This window comes from Nasonia vitripennis, chromosome 1, assembly GCF_009193385.2.
Source record: "Nasonia vitripennis strain AsymCx chromosome 1, Nvit_psr_1.1, whole genome shotgun sequence".
NCBI classification, from domain to species: domain Eukaryota; kingdom Metazoa; phylum Arthropoda; class Insecta; order Hymenoptera; family Pteromalidae; genus Nasonia; species Nasonia vitripennis.
Window position 1 is genome coordinate 5,293,937 of NC_045757.1, and position 12,750 is coordinate 5,306,686.

General features: G+C 48.9%; 1 protein-coding gene across 10 annotated transcripts in view; it reads left to right on the forward strand.

Annotated features, from left to right (window-relative positions):
* Positions 1–12,750, forward strand: part of LOC100116683 (nicotinic acetylcholine receptor alpha 6 subunit) — a 121,546-nt gene that overhangs the window by 28,867 nt on the left and 79,929 nt on the right. For all 10 annotated transcript variants that reach the window (XM_031922198.1, XM_031922197.2, XM_031922201.1 and 7 more), the window contains one exon: positions 10,281–10,420. In XM_031922198.1, the coding sequence (XP_031778058.1) occupies positions 10,281–10,420 (140 nt within the window). The remainder of the gene's footprint in view (positions 1–10,280; positions 10,421–12,750) is intronic.

Below are 12,750 nucleotides of genomic sequence, written 5' to 3' on the forward strand. Positions count from 1 at the left end.
CCCGCGCTCGCCGGTGAAAATTATATGCGGGGGAGATCCGGATTCGAGCGCGCGCAAATAAAACGCTCTCGGATATCCCCCGCGCTTTATGCACAGGGGCTGGTTTTTTCCCGGCAGTGCTAGTCTCGTAATATATACATGAGAGCGGAAGCCTCTCCTCTCCCGGCGTGTGTATGGTACGGCATAGTCCCCCGCTATATATATATATATATATATATATATATATATATATATATATATATATATATAACGACGACGAGGCGGGAATGTCCAGACTCTCTCTCTCTCTCTCTCTCGGAGTTTCTGGCTATGGCGCGAGCGAGTGATTCACGGGCTGTACTGCCGGGATTTCCTCGATTTTCGTCGGAGAAGGAGGAAGGAAAAAAACGACGACGCAGCGGTGGAAAACTTCTCGTTTTCGCGTGACGACGCGCCGGTAAATCCGAGTTTTGTTCTCTTCTCGAGAAAGGAGAGTTAATTATAAGCCGATGTTCTTCTTTTTAACAACGTCGACGACACAAGTAACTTCCGCGAGTCGTTTAGCGCACTCATGATGCATATTTAACAAAATAGCTTTTACTCGCGCGGCGATAAGCCTCTTAACTTTCCGGTGTGGCGTTACCGCGTGCGGGGCCAGCTGCAGCGCGCGAGGCCGTAAGCGAGTTTTGTTCCGGGGGAGAAATTTTATGCACTTACCGCGTTCTTGAACCTAATGAACGCGCTCGCTCTCTCTCTGTGAAATTTTCCGTTCGCGCGGAACTAGCTCTCTCTCTCTCCGAGCAATTTCGTTTCTGGAATTATACGCGAGCGCGGAGAAAAAAGTCTCTGGTCGGCGGGTGATTTAAATTTTTGAGCTTACCGCGTGTATAGATGCAATTAAAAGGCAATATTCGCGGGTCTCTCTCTCGGGGGGCGCAAAAAGCTCCCTCTCTCTCTCGGCTACTATCATCGGCTTTCGATTTTCCGTCGTCTTGGCGCACCTGGCAGTTTTGGGTCGCGCACGCCGACAATTTAATTGGCTCTTCGCGGAGACATAGAGAGAGAGAGAGAGAGAGAGAGAGAGAGAGAGAGAGAGAGAGAGAGAGCCTATATACAGAGGCCCTGCCGTCGACATGCGAACAATGACGGCCCGGTAATTACGGCCGACTCACAGCCAATTCTCCCTCTTCTTCTCTTTTTTCTCTCCCCCTACCCTCGTGTATACCAGGCCGAAACGACGTGTCGATTTTCTTCCCTCATCGACGAAACCTACACAGACACACACATTGGATTAGCCGCAAAGCCCCGAGAGGAATGAAAAAACTTCGCGGCCCCGCATACACACCTCGGAACTTCCCTCCGAGTGTATATAAGCATCGCGGGGGGACTCTGAAGAAAAAGCACGCGCAGTTTCATTCGATTATACTCTAGCAGTTTGTCGACTGTGGAAGCTCTCTGTGGCTGTACGTGTTGATTCGCAGACTTTTAATTCGCCGTGTCTTTAGCTTTCTTTCTTCTTCGAGACTTTCGGGGGGGTATATAGCTGCGCGGCTCCGATACTTTGTTGCAGTTCCGCGCCGCGATGATTAAAAAAGTATCCCCCCGAGTAATTGGTTATTCCAAGTCCGACGCCGAGAGAGCTTTTCTCCGGCTGTATGTAGGGCGTTGTCGGAAAATACAATACCCACGGCTCCTCTCACTCTCTCTCTCAGTGGCGAAATAGCAAAACAATAGGCGCGTCCACTCGATCGAGTGGAATGTCGCTCTCCCTCGCGCACAGGGTACGTCCATCAAACGTCGAGCTGCCGAAAAAAGCCGATGAGAGATAGAAAATCTCCCGAAGGAGTATATAGCCGCGTTGAAAATCTCCCTTTATGGACCTGTCAGTCGTCGGCCATCGACTGTGTGTGTGTGTGTGTGTGTGTGTAGCCCCACTGCATTGGCGAACAATGACTACGTAGGCCTCGCTCATTGTGCAATCGAATCAGAGCCTATACTCGCTCGCGGCTGTAATGATTTTGAAACTACCGGGCCGCGGCATAGAATTTCTTCTAACTCGCCGTGCATAATTAAGGCATCGAGTCCGAATCGGAGCTCCCAATCAAGGGAGCGCCAGCGCATTCCTGAAAAGCCGCCCCCTTTCGCGAGAAGAGAGAGCCCCTGGGCAAGCATCTGAAGTAGGTCAGCTATATACTCTCGCGCGAGGCGGAAATAAACGACAAAGCTCGGGCTCAAAGGCTGGGCACGCGCGGTCGCCCGGCGAATTTCGCACGTGTACACACGGCGCTCTTTGAGTCCGCGGGAATCGCCTCGCGGAGTAGCCGAGCGATCTTTGACTCCGAATTTCTCCGTCGCCGAGTGCACTTATATCATATAGGTACGTCGTGCATTTTGCAGGACGTGTGTGGAATAAGAGCCGACAAAGTTTCGCATCAATCTTCGTACACATCAGCAAGAGATTAGCCGTATGGGTACAGCTGGTTAGGCGCAGGTAGTAGAGTTTTCCATTCAGCGATGATTCCGTAGAGTCTGCTCTTTGGGGGCAGAGACTAGGCGAGCGCGATTTATCGGCGAGAATGACAAACGATATCGACAGATGCCAGGCTGCTGTTTGCACAGCCGTCTTTACGCTCCTGCTGGGCAAAGTGTGTCAGAGGAGGCCGTTCTGAATATCGATATGATAACGCCCTCTCGGCTTCCCTTCCTCCTGTACACGTTTACGTTATACGTGTGTGTGAGTAAACAGAGGGATTATACGGACGAAAGTAATGCAGGTTTCTTCGGACGTATAGCTATCCCCAGTATGCCGGGCACTCGGCCGCCCGCGTATATAAGATCGATCAATTATGCGCGCTCGCCGAGAGGTATGCAGATCGGAAGCTTCCGCGGCATTAAGTTCCGATATGTGAGCGCGCGCTTAAAGGAGAGATCCGTCTTCCGCAGCATCTGTATGTGTATGTGTGTGTGTGTGTGTGTGTGGATCCTCTCTCGTCGAAAAACGCAACTGCTGCTAATCCGGCTCGTACTCATCGGAAAACATCCCTCTCGCTTTGACATTCCGTGAAAAAAAAAACTCAGCGACGCTCGCTATACTGATTTTTCCCGCTTGCTCTCGCGGAGGCATTACGCTCTCGTTGTTCGAAAAATTTCCTCTCGAGGACAGAGCGAGAGAGAGCGAGAGAGAGAGAGAGAGAGAGAGAGAGAGGCCGCAATCTTCGGACCCTGGAGAGCAGCGAGAAATGGAAATAGGAGAACAGAGAGAGAGAGAGAGAGAGAGAGAGAGAGAGGCGAATGCCTCGAGCGCGCCGGCATTTGATTGAACTGAATAATGTAGGGCGAAGGGCATTGATTCGCTTGATAGCGTTTGACATTCCCCGCGATTCTCCCTCCGTATATACCTAGTAGTACAGGCTACTACTGCAGCAGCGCCGGTTTTCCCTACCTGCATATGCTACACAAGCAAATACAGGCGACGTGTGTTTACGTATGCTTGCGTATGTGTGTGTGGGCGTTCGATCAACTGCGTGGAGTTTGCTTTTTGCGGGGGTGGGAGTAGCTAGTGCGAGGGTGCAGCGCTGCAGAAAGCGTGTATAGGAAACGCTCTGAAAAACCCGGGTGTCCCTGGCACTTGATTTGCAAATGAATTGAAATGCTCGATGAATTCGATCGGATTCTCGCGGCGGCGGCGGCGGTGAGGGAGAGCTCTCGCGGGGCCGAGAATTATTTGGGGCTCAGGGTTGCATCGAGCGCGCGGCTGAATAGTCGGCGTCAGGCTGGAGTAGTTCCTTTATTCCGCCATGGTTATTCAGCCTTTTAGCGAACCTCTCGCGAATGTATAATTATCGCGAGTAAGAGAAAGAGAGAGAGAGAGAGAGGGCTTGAGAGGTCATCGATGCGCCACTACTCGTTGTAGAAACCTTGAATAACAACGCCGAGAGATGAAAGAAAAGCCTCTCTCGAAATTTTACAAGTATACATTCGCACGAGGTGAGGATCGCACGAACCGGCTGGATTGCCTCAAAGAGAATATTTACGCCGTCTAGCTCTCTTTGACCAAAACCCTCTCTCTCTCTCTCTCTCTCTCTCTCTCTCTCGCGATACCGAGCCTCCAAGAGGGCAATATGTATGGAGATCGTTCTGATTCTAATTTTCCGTGCTCCTTTGTCTCTCGACGAGCGGAAAAAGATTCATAAACTCTCGAGAGTACGGCGTATCGCTGTGGAAAAATTCCGAATATACATATAGCGCTATCGCTCTTTATATACTCGAGACAGAGTCGAAACGCGAGTTCGGAAACTCGTATAACGCGCACACTCGGCCGTGCGCAGCAAGAAAAATAAAAGTAAAACTATATCGTCGATATGTACTCGCGCGTCTTCGTTATGTATTATACGAGTTCGCGAAAGTTCGATAAAAAATTCTCTCGAGCTCTTTGTGTATATACTAAATATTATACGGAGGAGGAGTGTATATAGGTATACTAATTCGGGTTTATTTTCCTCTTTACGAGAGCTACGCGCGTATATGTATATACTTGTTGCAATCGGGAAGTGTATTTACGGTCGAATTACGTTCACCGCAATACGTGAGAAGAATAGTCGGGGAAATTTCGAAGAAGCTTTAAAATTATTTCTCGCCGCCGCCTCCAAGTCATGCCCTATAGTGTACTCTTAGAACTAATTCGTATAAGCGGCTTTTACTGCGCGAGTATAAAAATTAAAAGCTCTTTCGCGTGTATTGTTCTCTCGCTGCAGCTCCGTTGCTGTAATAATAATGTTTATTCGAACAGCCGAGCCTCCTGACCTACTGAAATATGCCGATACGCCATGGACAAGAAAAAACGAGCGCGGCGGGGTGTGGGGGTCAAATGTTTTCTTTGTGCGTCGCGACGGCGAAAAGTTCGAATTCTCTGTTTTTTTTCTACGTTCAATCGAACCGGACGAAAAGACGGTTCTCCTTTCAACCGCCGACGTCCATTTGTCTCGCGACGTTAATTAGTCCGAGCGGAAATCGAAGGGCCGAATAATACCGCGTTATTGTGCGCGTATAAATGGACCTGTTCTACGTAGGTATATAACACGTACACACACATACGCACAGAGTGTGTAGCGCGGTTCAAAGTAATCGTGGAAAATGAAGCCGGCACTGCTGAATCGGATTAATCCCAGAAATTGACTTCGCGCAGGCTCGACTAATCACGACGACGACGGGAGATATATAGAGCTCGCTCTCTCCTCTGAAATCCTCAAAGTGCGGCGCTAACGTTCTCTGTACCGTTAAAAGCAGGCGCTGCATAATAATTCAACGGCGCGCGACGATTAATTCCGACTGTAGTACACACACACATGCTACTCGTGGAATTCGATATAACGAGGAGGGAAATCTACTACTCTACAACTGTGCCTATTAATTATCGTTTAAATTTACACATAAACAAAAATAAGCGAGCGCGCCGAAATCCTCCGGCTGCTCTCATTACGTCGAGCGAGTACACACACACACACACACATGCAGAGACTGTTAGGGGATGTTCATAAAATTATCATAATTGCATATTCCGAGCGTTCATTAGGGAAGGAGCGCGCGGGCAAGCGGCCCATTAATTCAAAGGTGCAGGCGTCGTCGTCCTCGGATTTTGACGAACGACTCTCGTCGTCGTCGGCCATAATAGCTGCGCGGACCACATTGTCCTCTCTCTCTCTCTCTCTTTCTATCTCTCGATGCTAATCGCGGTCGGAAAAGCGGGGATGCTCTGCGGAGTGAGACACGGACTTCCGGGCGCGGTGTAAACTAATTAGACTCGCCGGACGAATTCGGCGGGCAAAAGTTGGCGATCCCCTTAATTTATATCCCGTGTGCGCGGAACTGTGTACCAGAAGCTAAAAGGGCTTGGGAATGTCTTCTCGCTCTCTGGCGGAACGAGATTTGTAAACCGATTAGAGCGAGCCAGCGGCTTTCCTCTGTCTCTTTCTCTTTTTAATCCAGTCATGCTTACTTGGCGTATTCCTCCTTCGAGCCATTTGCTCTCTATCTAGTGGTTGAGAAATTTGTCTTTCCGAGGCCTCATCGCGGTTGAATAGAGAGAGAGAGAGAGAGAGAGAGAGAGAGAGAGAGAGAGAGAGAGAGAGAGAGAGAGAGAGAGAGAGAGAGAGAGAGAGAGAGAGAGAGAGGACAATAGCGGAGGACAGAGTTTGATTCGGCGGGCTAATCGTTCATTAAATTTTTATCGGCGCGATACGCCCGCGGCTCGCTTGATAAACGAGCGCGCAAATAATAAATTTCAATTCGCTAATAGCCGCCGCCACGCAGAGCGCGCGATAAATCAGACGCTTTTGCGCGCTGCTCTCTCCTTCGGCCTGCGGAAGGGCTGAATGTGTTTCATCGGGATTATTAGCCGTAATTCGGCGGGATTTTTTAATCGTCCTCATCGATTATGCCTGGGAGATGCTACACGAGGCTCGAAATTTATGGCAATTTTCGGAGGTATAACGAGATTGATTCGATTTGCTGTACGAGTGAGAGAGAGAGAGAGAGAGAGAGAGAGAGGGGGGAGAGAAAACTGGTCGGAATGGAAATGATGATTGATAGGGAGGATTCGACGCGCGACAGCAGTTCGGCCGCGCGCCGATTCCTGATTGGAGTTTCATGCGGAGGAGGGGAGGATATATATTCGGCGCGCACCGGATGGTTATACTCTTTCTCTACCGTACGCTATAGAGCGCGAGAGGGAAATTCTCGCCGAGAAAAAGGAGCGAGAATTTTACCGCCGCTGGGATGGATTGATTCTGGCGAGCTTTTATGCTGATTATGCGGAGTCGAGCTTTTTTAGATTCATCGTTTTTCATTCGATTAATTCATGTTTCGATACGTCGCGATCTAGCTAATCGGAGAATCCAACAATATCAGGTCTCGCGTTAAAACTACCTTATAAAATATATGAAAGTCAATCCTAAACATGCCGTCCTCTCTCCAACTCCACCCCAGCATTCTCGTCACACACACACACACACACACTTTTCGCATGGAACAGCATCTCAAACAAACGACCTCGCGCGCGCACAGCAACACACCTCTCGAGAAACGATTGCAACCTCCTTACTCTCTCTCTCTCCGCTCTCCGGCCCGAAATTTGCATGAAACAACAGAGCGAACCTCCTTCACTCTCCGCTCTCGAGCAATTCCGCGTACCGCGCGAGAAAGAGAGGATCCGGGGAACCTGCGCGGAATAAACAAACCGCCGCTTAAGTAAAAGAAGAAGAAGAACATGTAGCCTGTGCCCGGAATTTCTCTCTCTCTCTCTCTCTCTCTCTCTCTCTCTCTCTCTCTCTAACCCCTCGCTGATATCCTCTCCTCGATTGATTTCTCCCGCGCAATATAGCTCTGCGAGCAGGAGTGTAATTTAACGCGCCGCGATTTTCCAACCGAAATTCCTTCCCGTATACATCACGCGAGAATTAGAATGAAAGCGCGGATGATGGAGGTGCGCTACAGCCCGACAAGATAATGGATCCGGAGTCAGGCTCTCTCGCGAGGCGATAAAAATGATTAGATGCGATGGCTCTCTCGAAAACGCTTTGCGACACGCGAAATTATCACCGCGCGATCGAGTTAATTGCGTATTCGTACACACGTATAGAGATGGTTAATTTACCCGTCATAGTTTAGCGACGATGGCGGCGCGTACACCGAATTATTGTTATTCTATAGATTATTCTATTAATTATTGTAGACCGTCCGGCGGAGAGTAACTCTCTCTAGATCTGAAAAACGGGATTACCCCGCGCGGTATTAATAAGAGCGAAGGATGAAAGGGAGTACGTGTGCAGTGCATTATCGTAAAAAATTAATCCCGCGGAATTACCGCATTTTCTCTCTTATCTATATAACGCACGCCATAGGGGAAGAAATCGCATCGAAGAATTATTATATATCCGATCGGAAATAAAAATAGCCGTGGCCGCCTCTCGGATCAAAGTTCGAAAGAGAAAACAAACCTTCTCCGACGTTCACGTACTCGGCGCTATATTTACACGCACACGTCCGGCACATCTCGCCGCACAATTACATATCGCCGATAATTAAAGCAGAGAGAAAGAAAGAGTCCATTGATCTGCACACGTAGAGACTGCGAGCTGACGCCCACGCGTGTGACGCCTTGTATCCCTCTTTCTTCCACACATATAGATTGTGAACATAAGCGGTGACGCGCGAAATGCGACGCGGATAATTTTACACCGATGCGGAGCTTCCCACACGCGTATCTGCTCGAGAAGTCGAATAATAATAATTTATATTTTTACACTCTCCGCGGTGTTTGATTAACGAGCGAAGCTTATTGTAATTTAGGACGGAGCGACTCACAGCTGCGCTCGTCAATATCGCATAAATTTTATAAATTTCCCGCTCTCTTCGCTCGCGCGGGAGAAAAGCGGAAAGGAAAAATTATCACAGCGGGAATTAATGATCGCTCGATATACCCCCCCCCCCGCTTTCTCCCTCTTATTAAACGGCCAGGCAATAAAAACGTCGAAGGGTCGAACTCCGATATAAATTATATATACACATACACACACGCAGAGCGGGCCTAGTTTCGTATTCCAGCGGCACATCGTCGGCGCTAATTCATCCGGCGGCGGCGGCGGCGGCGAAAAATCGATCGATAGTACGTAGCGCGCTGGCTTTTTGATATACGCGAGAGAGCGCGGGTGCATCGTCTCCTTTTTTTAAAACAACCGCCTTTGATGCTCAGATGCCGTCGAGTCGCGACGCTAATTCGCCCGGAGAGTGGCACCGCGAGAGAGCCTCGAGGATGAAAAATGATTCTGTAATGCCGAGCGGAGAAGCCTGTGTAGAAGATAAAGGGAGAGAGAGGGGGTGAGAGAGAGAAAATGGTTATATTTTTAAAATAGGAAACATACTCGACGTTCGATCGGACACAATAAACCCGCTCGCCTATTCATAGATCAGCTCGGATTAATTATTCGCGTTGGAATATTCATCGCGGCTACGGCATATTATAATTACTCCCGCAAACACACAGAGCCAGAGGGAGCCGAAAAATATATACGAAACAATAAACCAGCAGCAGCAGCAGAGCTAAGCTATATATCGAGCAGCGCAAAACAAACAGGCTCGAAGCGCAGAATCGCGCGCAGCGCTCTAGCACACTGGCACAGTGGCGCCCTTATCGATTCGTTCTCTCTCCCCCTGCGACGAGTATATAGTCTCGCGCGCGCGGCCCTTTGCCTTTCCCTCGTTACCGACTTTCTCCTCTAGGCTGCCACTGGGGGAGTAGGCAATTTTTCTCCAGCTCGAGCTCCGCGTCTTTTTCTCTCGGCGACCAGCCACTGACTTATACAGCCGCGCAAGGCTCGAGCAAATTAATGCGCGGCTCTACGTCGTTTAATTATTTTTCGAGAGTTCTCGCTAAAGTCTTTGCTTAATTATCTTTCCTTCCTCCGCCCTCGTCGCTCGATTATACGATCAGAGAGTTGGCTAGAGAGAAAGAGTATGCCGGATTGAAAGATTAAACGAGCAATCGAGACGCGCATATTTTTCTTCTCTTCCGAGACGTTGTCGCTATCTCATCGATTATACGCCGAGCGTAAAAAGTATATTCAGAACGAGAGACACGCGACTTGTTGCAAATCTCCGCGCGCATGAAGAATGCAGCTTAATCAGCCCGTCAAAGTGCGCAAAAACAGCGAGCGCTGCATATTCATGCGCGCGGCTCTGCTGCCGCTGCTGCTGGGAAAAGGCTTGCGTTTGCATATGGAGTGATTTATCGCGGTGGGATCGTGAAAAAAGAAACACAGAGCCGTACGTCCGACCGAATCCCGGCATTACTACTTAAAATCGCGATTACGCAGCGCACCTGGGATGAGAGATCGAAGAGAGCAGCGGCGTCGGAAGCCATTACTCATCGGGTCATCCTGTTGCGCGTAGAGAGGGACTACACGCACGCGAACTATCCCTGTGTGTGTGTGTGTGCGCGCGCGGAATGCTACTGAGAAGACGGCGGCGCGGCAGAATTCGCCTAATGGACTCGCGCATAGCTCGAGCTCCACCGAGTGAATCTATCGCTCTGTCTGGTCAAGGATATTATTCCACACCGCCGCGACTTACTTGACTTTTGATCGATATATGTGGATGGACAATGACGCTGCTGTATTTGCGCTTTTTCGATGTCTTACCAACCATAAACGAAATCCTATACAACGAGCAAAAAATGCTATATAACTAAGCCACGCATGAATATTCCCAGCGCAAGTATTAAATCACATGTCGCTTTTTGTCCTCAGACACCCACGGCGGAGCTTACGAGAGGGCACTGCTGAACAAGCTCCTGTCGAATTACAATACGCTGGAGAGGCCCGTGGAGAACGAGAGCGAGCCGCTGCAGGTGAAGTTCGGCATCACGCTTCAGCAGATTATCGACGTGGTGAGTACACACACATCGTTTTTTTTTTTCTCTCGCGGGCATTAAGCTTTCAGCGCTGTAATCCCCCGCGAAATATAATCCCGAATGCAGAGAGTCAATGTTTGATCCCGACGGCGAGGGCGGCCGAAACTTTTGATTGGCAACTCAATTATTACGCGGCACAATGCAACTTGAGATTGTCGGGGCCAAGTTTTCCCACTACGATGAATAATGCTCTCGATTTATGAGCTTCGTTTCGAGCGAAAAAAAAATTTCGAATCGTGATGACGGTACTAAACGGCGCTAAGCTTCCGCGGTGTTAATCTTCGTATATCTTCTCGACTCTTCATCTCCGACGACGACGAGGACGACTAATTGGGCGCATTTCGTCCGTGAAAAACGACTCCGGGATTGAATTCTCTCCCCCGCGGAAGCCGGCAATAACGTAGTCCGACCTTTCCCGGAAGAAGAATTTACATATATATAGCTATATACGAGTACGGAATAATTTCGGAAAATGAAAAGTCGAGCGCGCGATCGAGGCACGGACGATTAAATGTACTATCTCGGGTAGAGAGATGAAGACTCAGCTCCAGCTATTTTTTTTTCGCTCTCCTTATATATAAAACGTGTTAATTTCAAGAAAATTCTCCGCCAGGGAAAAAACGACTTTATAATCCGCGCGTGCGCGAGTAGGAAGGGCTCGGAGTTTTTTCGCTCTAGGCCTTTGTACGCGCGCGCGCGCGCGCGAGAGAGAGAGAGAGAGAGAGAGAGAGAGAGAGAGAGAGAGCTTAAGCGGAGAGAGATGTGCACCTCGAGTGGACTTAATTTTTCCCTTTGCAGAGACGAATTATCTTACTCGTTCTCACCCCTATATTTTAAAATTTTATTTCCAGCCCCCGAGCTACTGCGGCTTAATCACTCGCAGTTATTACTATTATTATCGCCCGAGTCTCGAGTAGAAGAAATCGCGGATATTAAGCTTTTGACATGCAATAGCATCGGATTCTGGCTCGCTCTCATCGTTTCGCAATCTCGGACAGGACTGCGAGCAAATTTATAGTTTAATCTCGGCCCGCGCACGCGAAATGATATTTTTATTAAACGCGCGGCACCGCCGTCGTGTGTCGAGTAGGGGACGGAATCATAAGCAATTTCAAGTTTTTCCTCAAAGAGAAGAAATCCAATCTGAATAATGCCGAGCGAACTTGGCGTCATCTTGGCTCTCGCAGAGCGAAATTTAGAGACAGTTTTTGGAAAACTGTAGGAGTGTTATCTCCGTGTGTGTGTGTGTAACGGAAAGAAGTGACGACCTCGTCCGGGGAAAAAATCGAAAGAGCAGAAACGACTACTCAGCAGAAATCCCGACGTGCAGCAGAGATAGTAGGCGGATCTCCAGCCTTAATCGAACATTAATTCAGAGAAAGAAGCCGTTTCACGTCGCGGCCATTTGCATACTGAGCAACAATTACGCTACGACTTTTCCCGCGTATAATTTCGCGGTTTATGCTATACCACTGCGTGTGTTTATCTCCTTGTGGGAATAAAATGTGCCCTCCGAAATGGCTCTTTGATAGTTCAAACGTAACGGAGGGAAAATATTAATTCGGTGTGTACGTCTGCGAGCGCGTTACACGCCGCGCAGCTGTTTCTCTGAGAAAACTTTATCTTTGCGCCTCGACTCCGCGCGTTTATACGAGGTATTAACTCGCGGCGCCGAAAGAGCTTCTTTTATTCATCGCCGCCCGCCGCGAGAACTGAAAATTCAGAAGATGCTACTCCCGAGACGCAGAGGATGTGCCTAATTGTATCGAGAGACTGGAACACTTGAATAAGTGAGGGAGGAAAGTTTAGGCTTACTTGCTTACTTTGTCAGTTATTCAAGTGCCCCAGTCTCTTTACACAATGAATTATGGCCGCCTGTGTAACCTACATGCAGGATATTAAACGGAGACTCGTTTAAATTTTCCAAGAATAATACACACACACATGATGTTATACGAAATCGCCAGAATAAATATCGCGTACATAGCTCGTGTGGGTATAACGAAAATTACGTGGTTCGTTGGGCGCAAATATAAATAGGATCTCTCGTTGCCTGCGTTGAATCGAAAATTTTCTGCTCCAGATTTGAAATCCCCCTCGGGGGCGTCAATTTCGCCCCCCGCGCGCGCACCTCTATACTGCGCTCACTTGAAGGCGAAAAATTCTCAATCCAATTTTTGAATCGCGCTGACCTGAATTTTCAAACCGCCACATATAATCGGCGTGTATAGAGCCGAGGATTTAATCCTTCGCTGTCGATGTTTTTCGCTCCCTTTCGAGAAAGGCGCGCGCTTTCTGATGCGGTA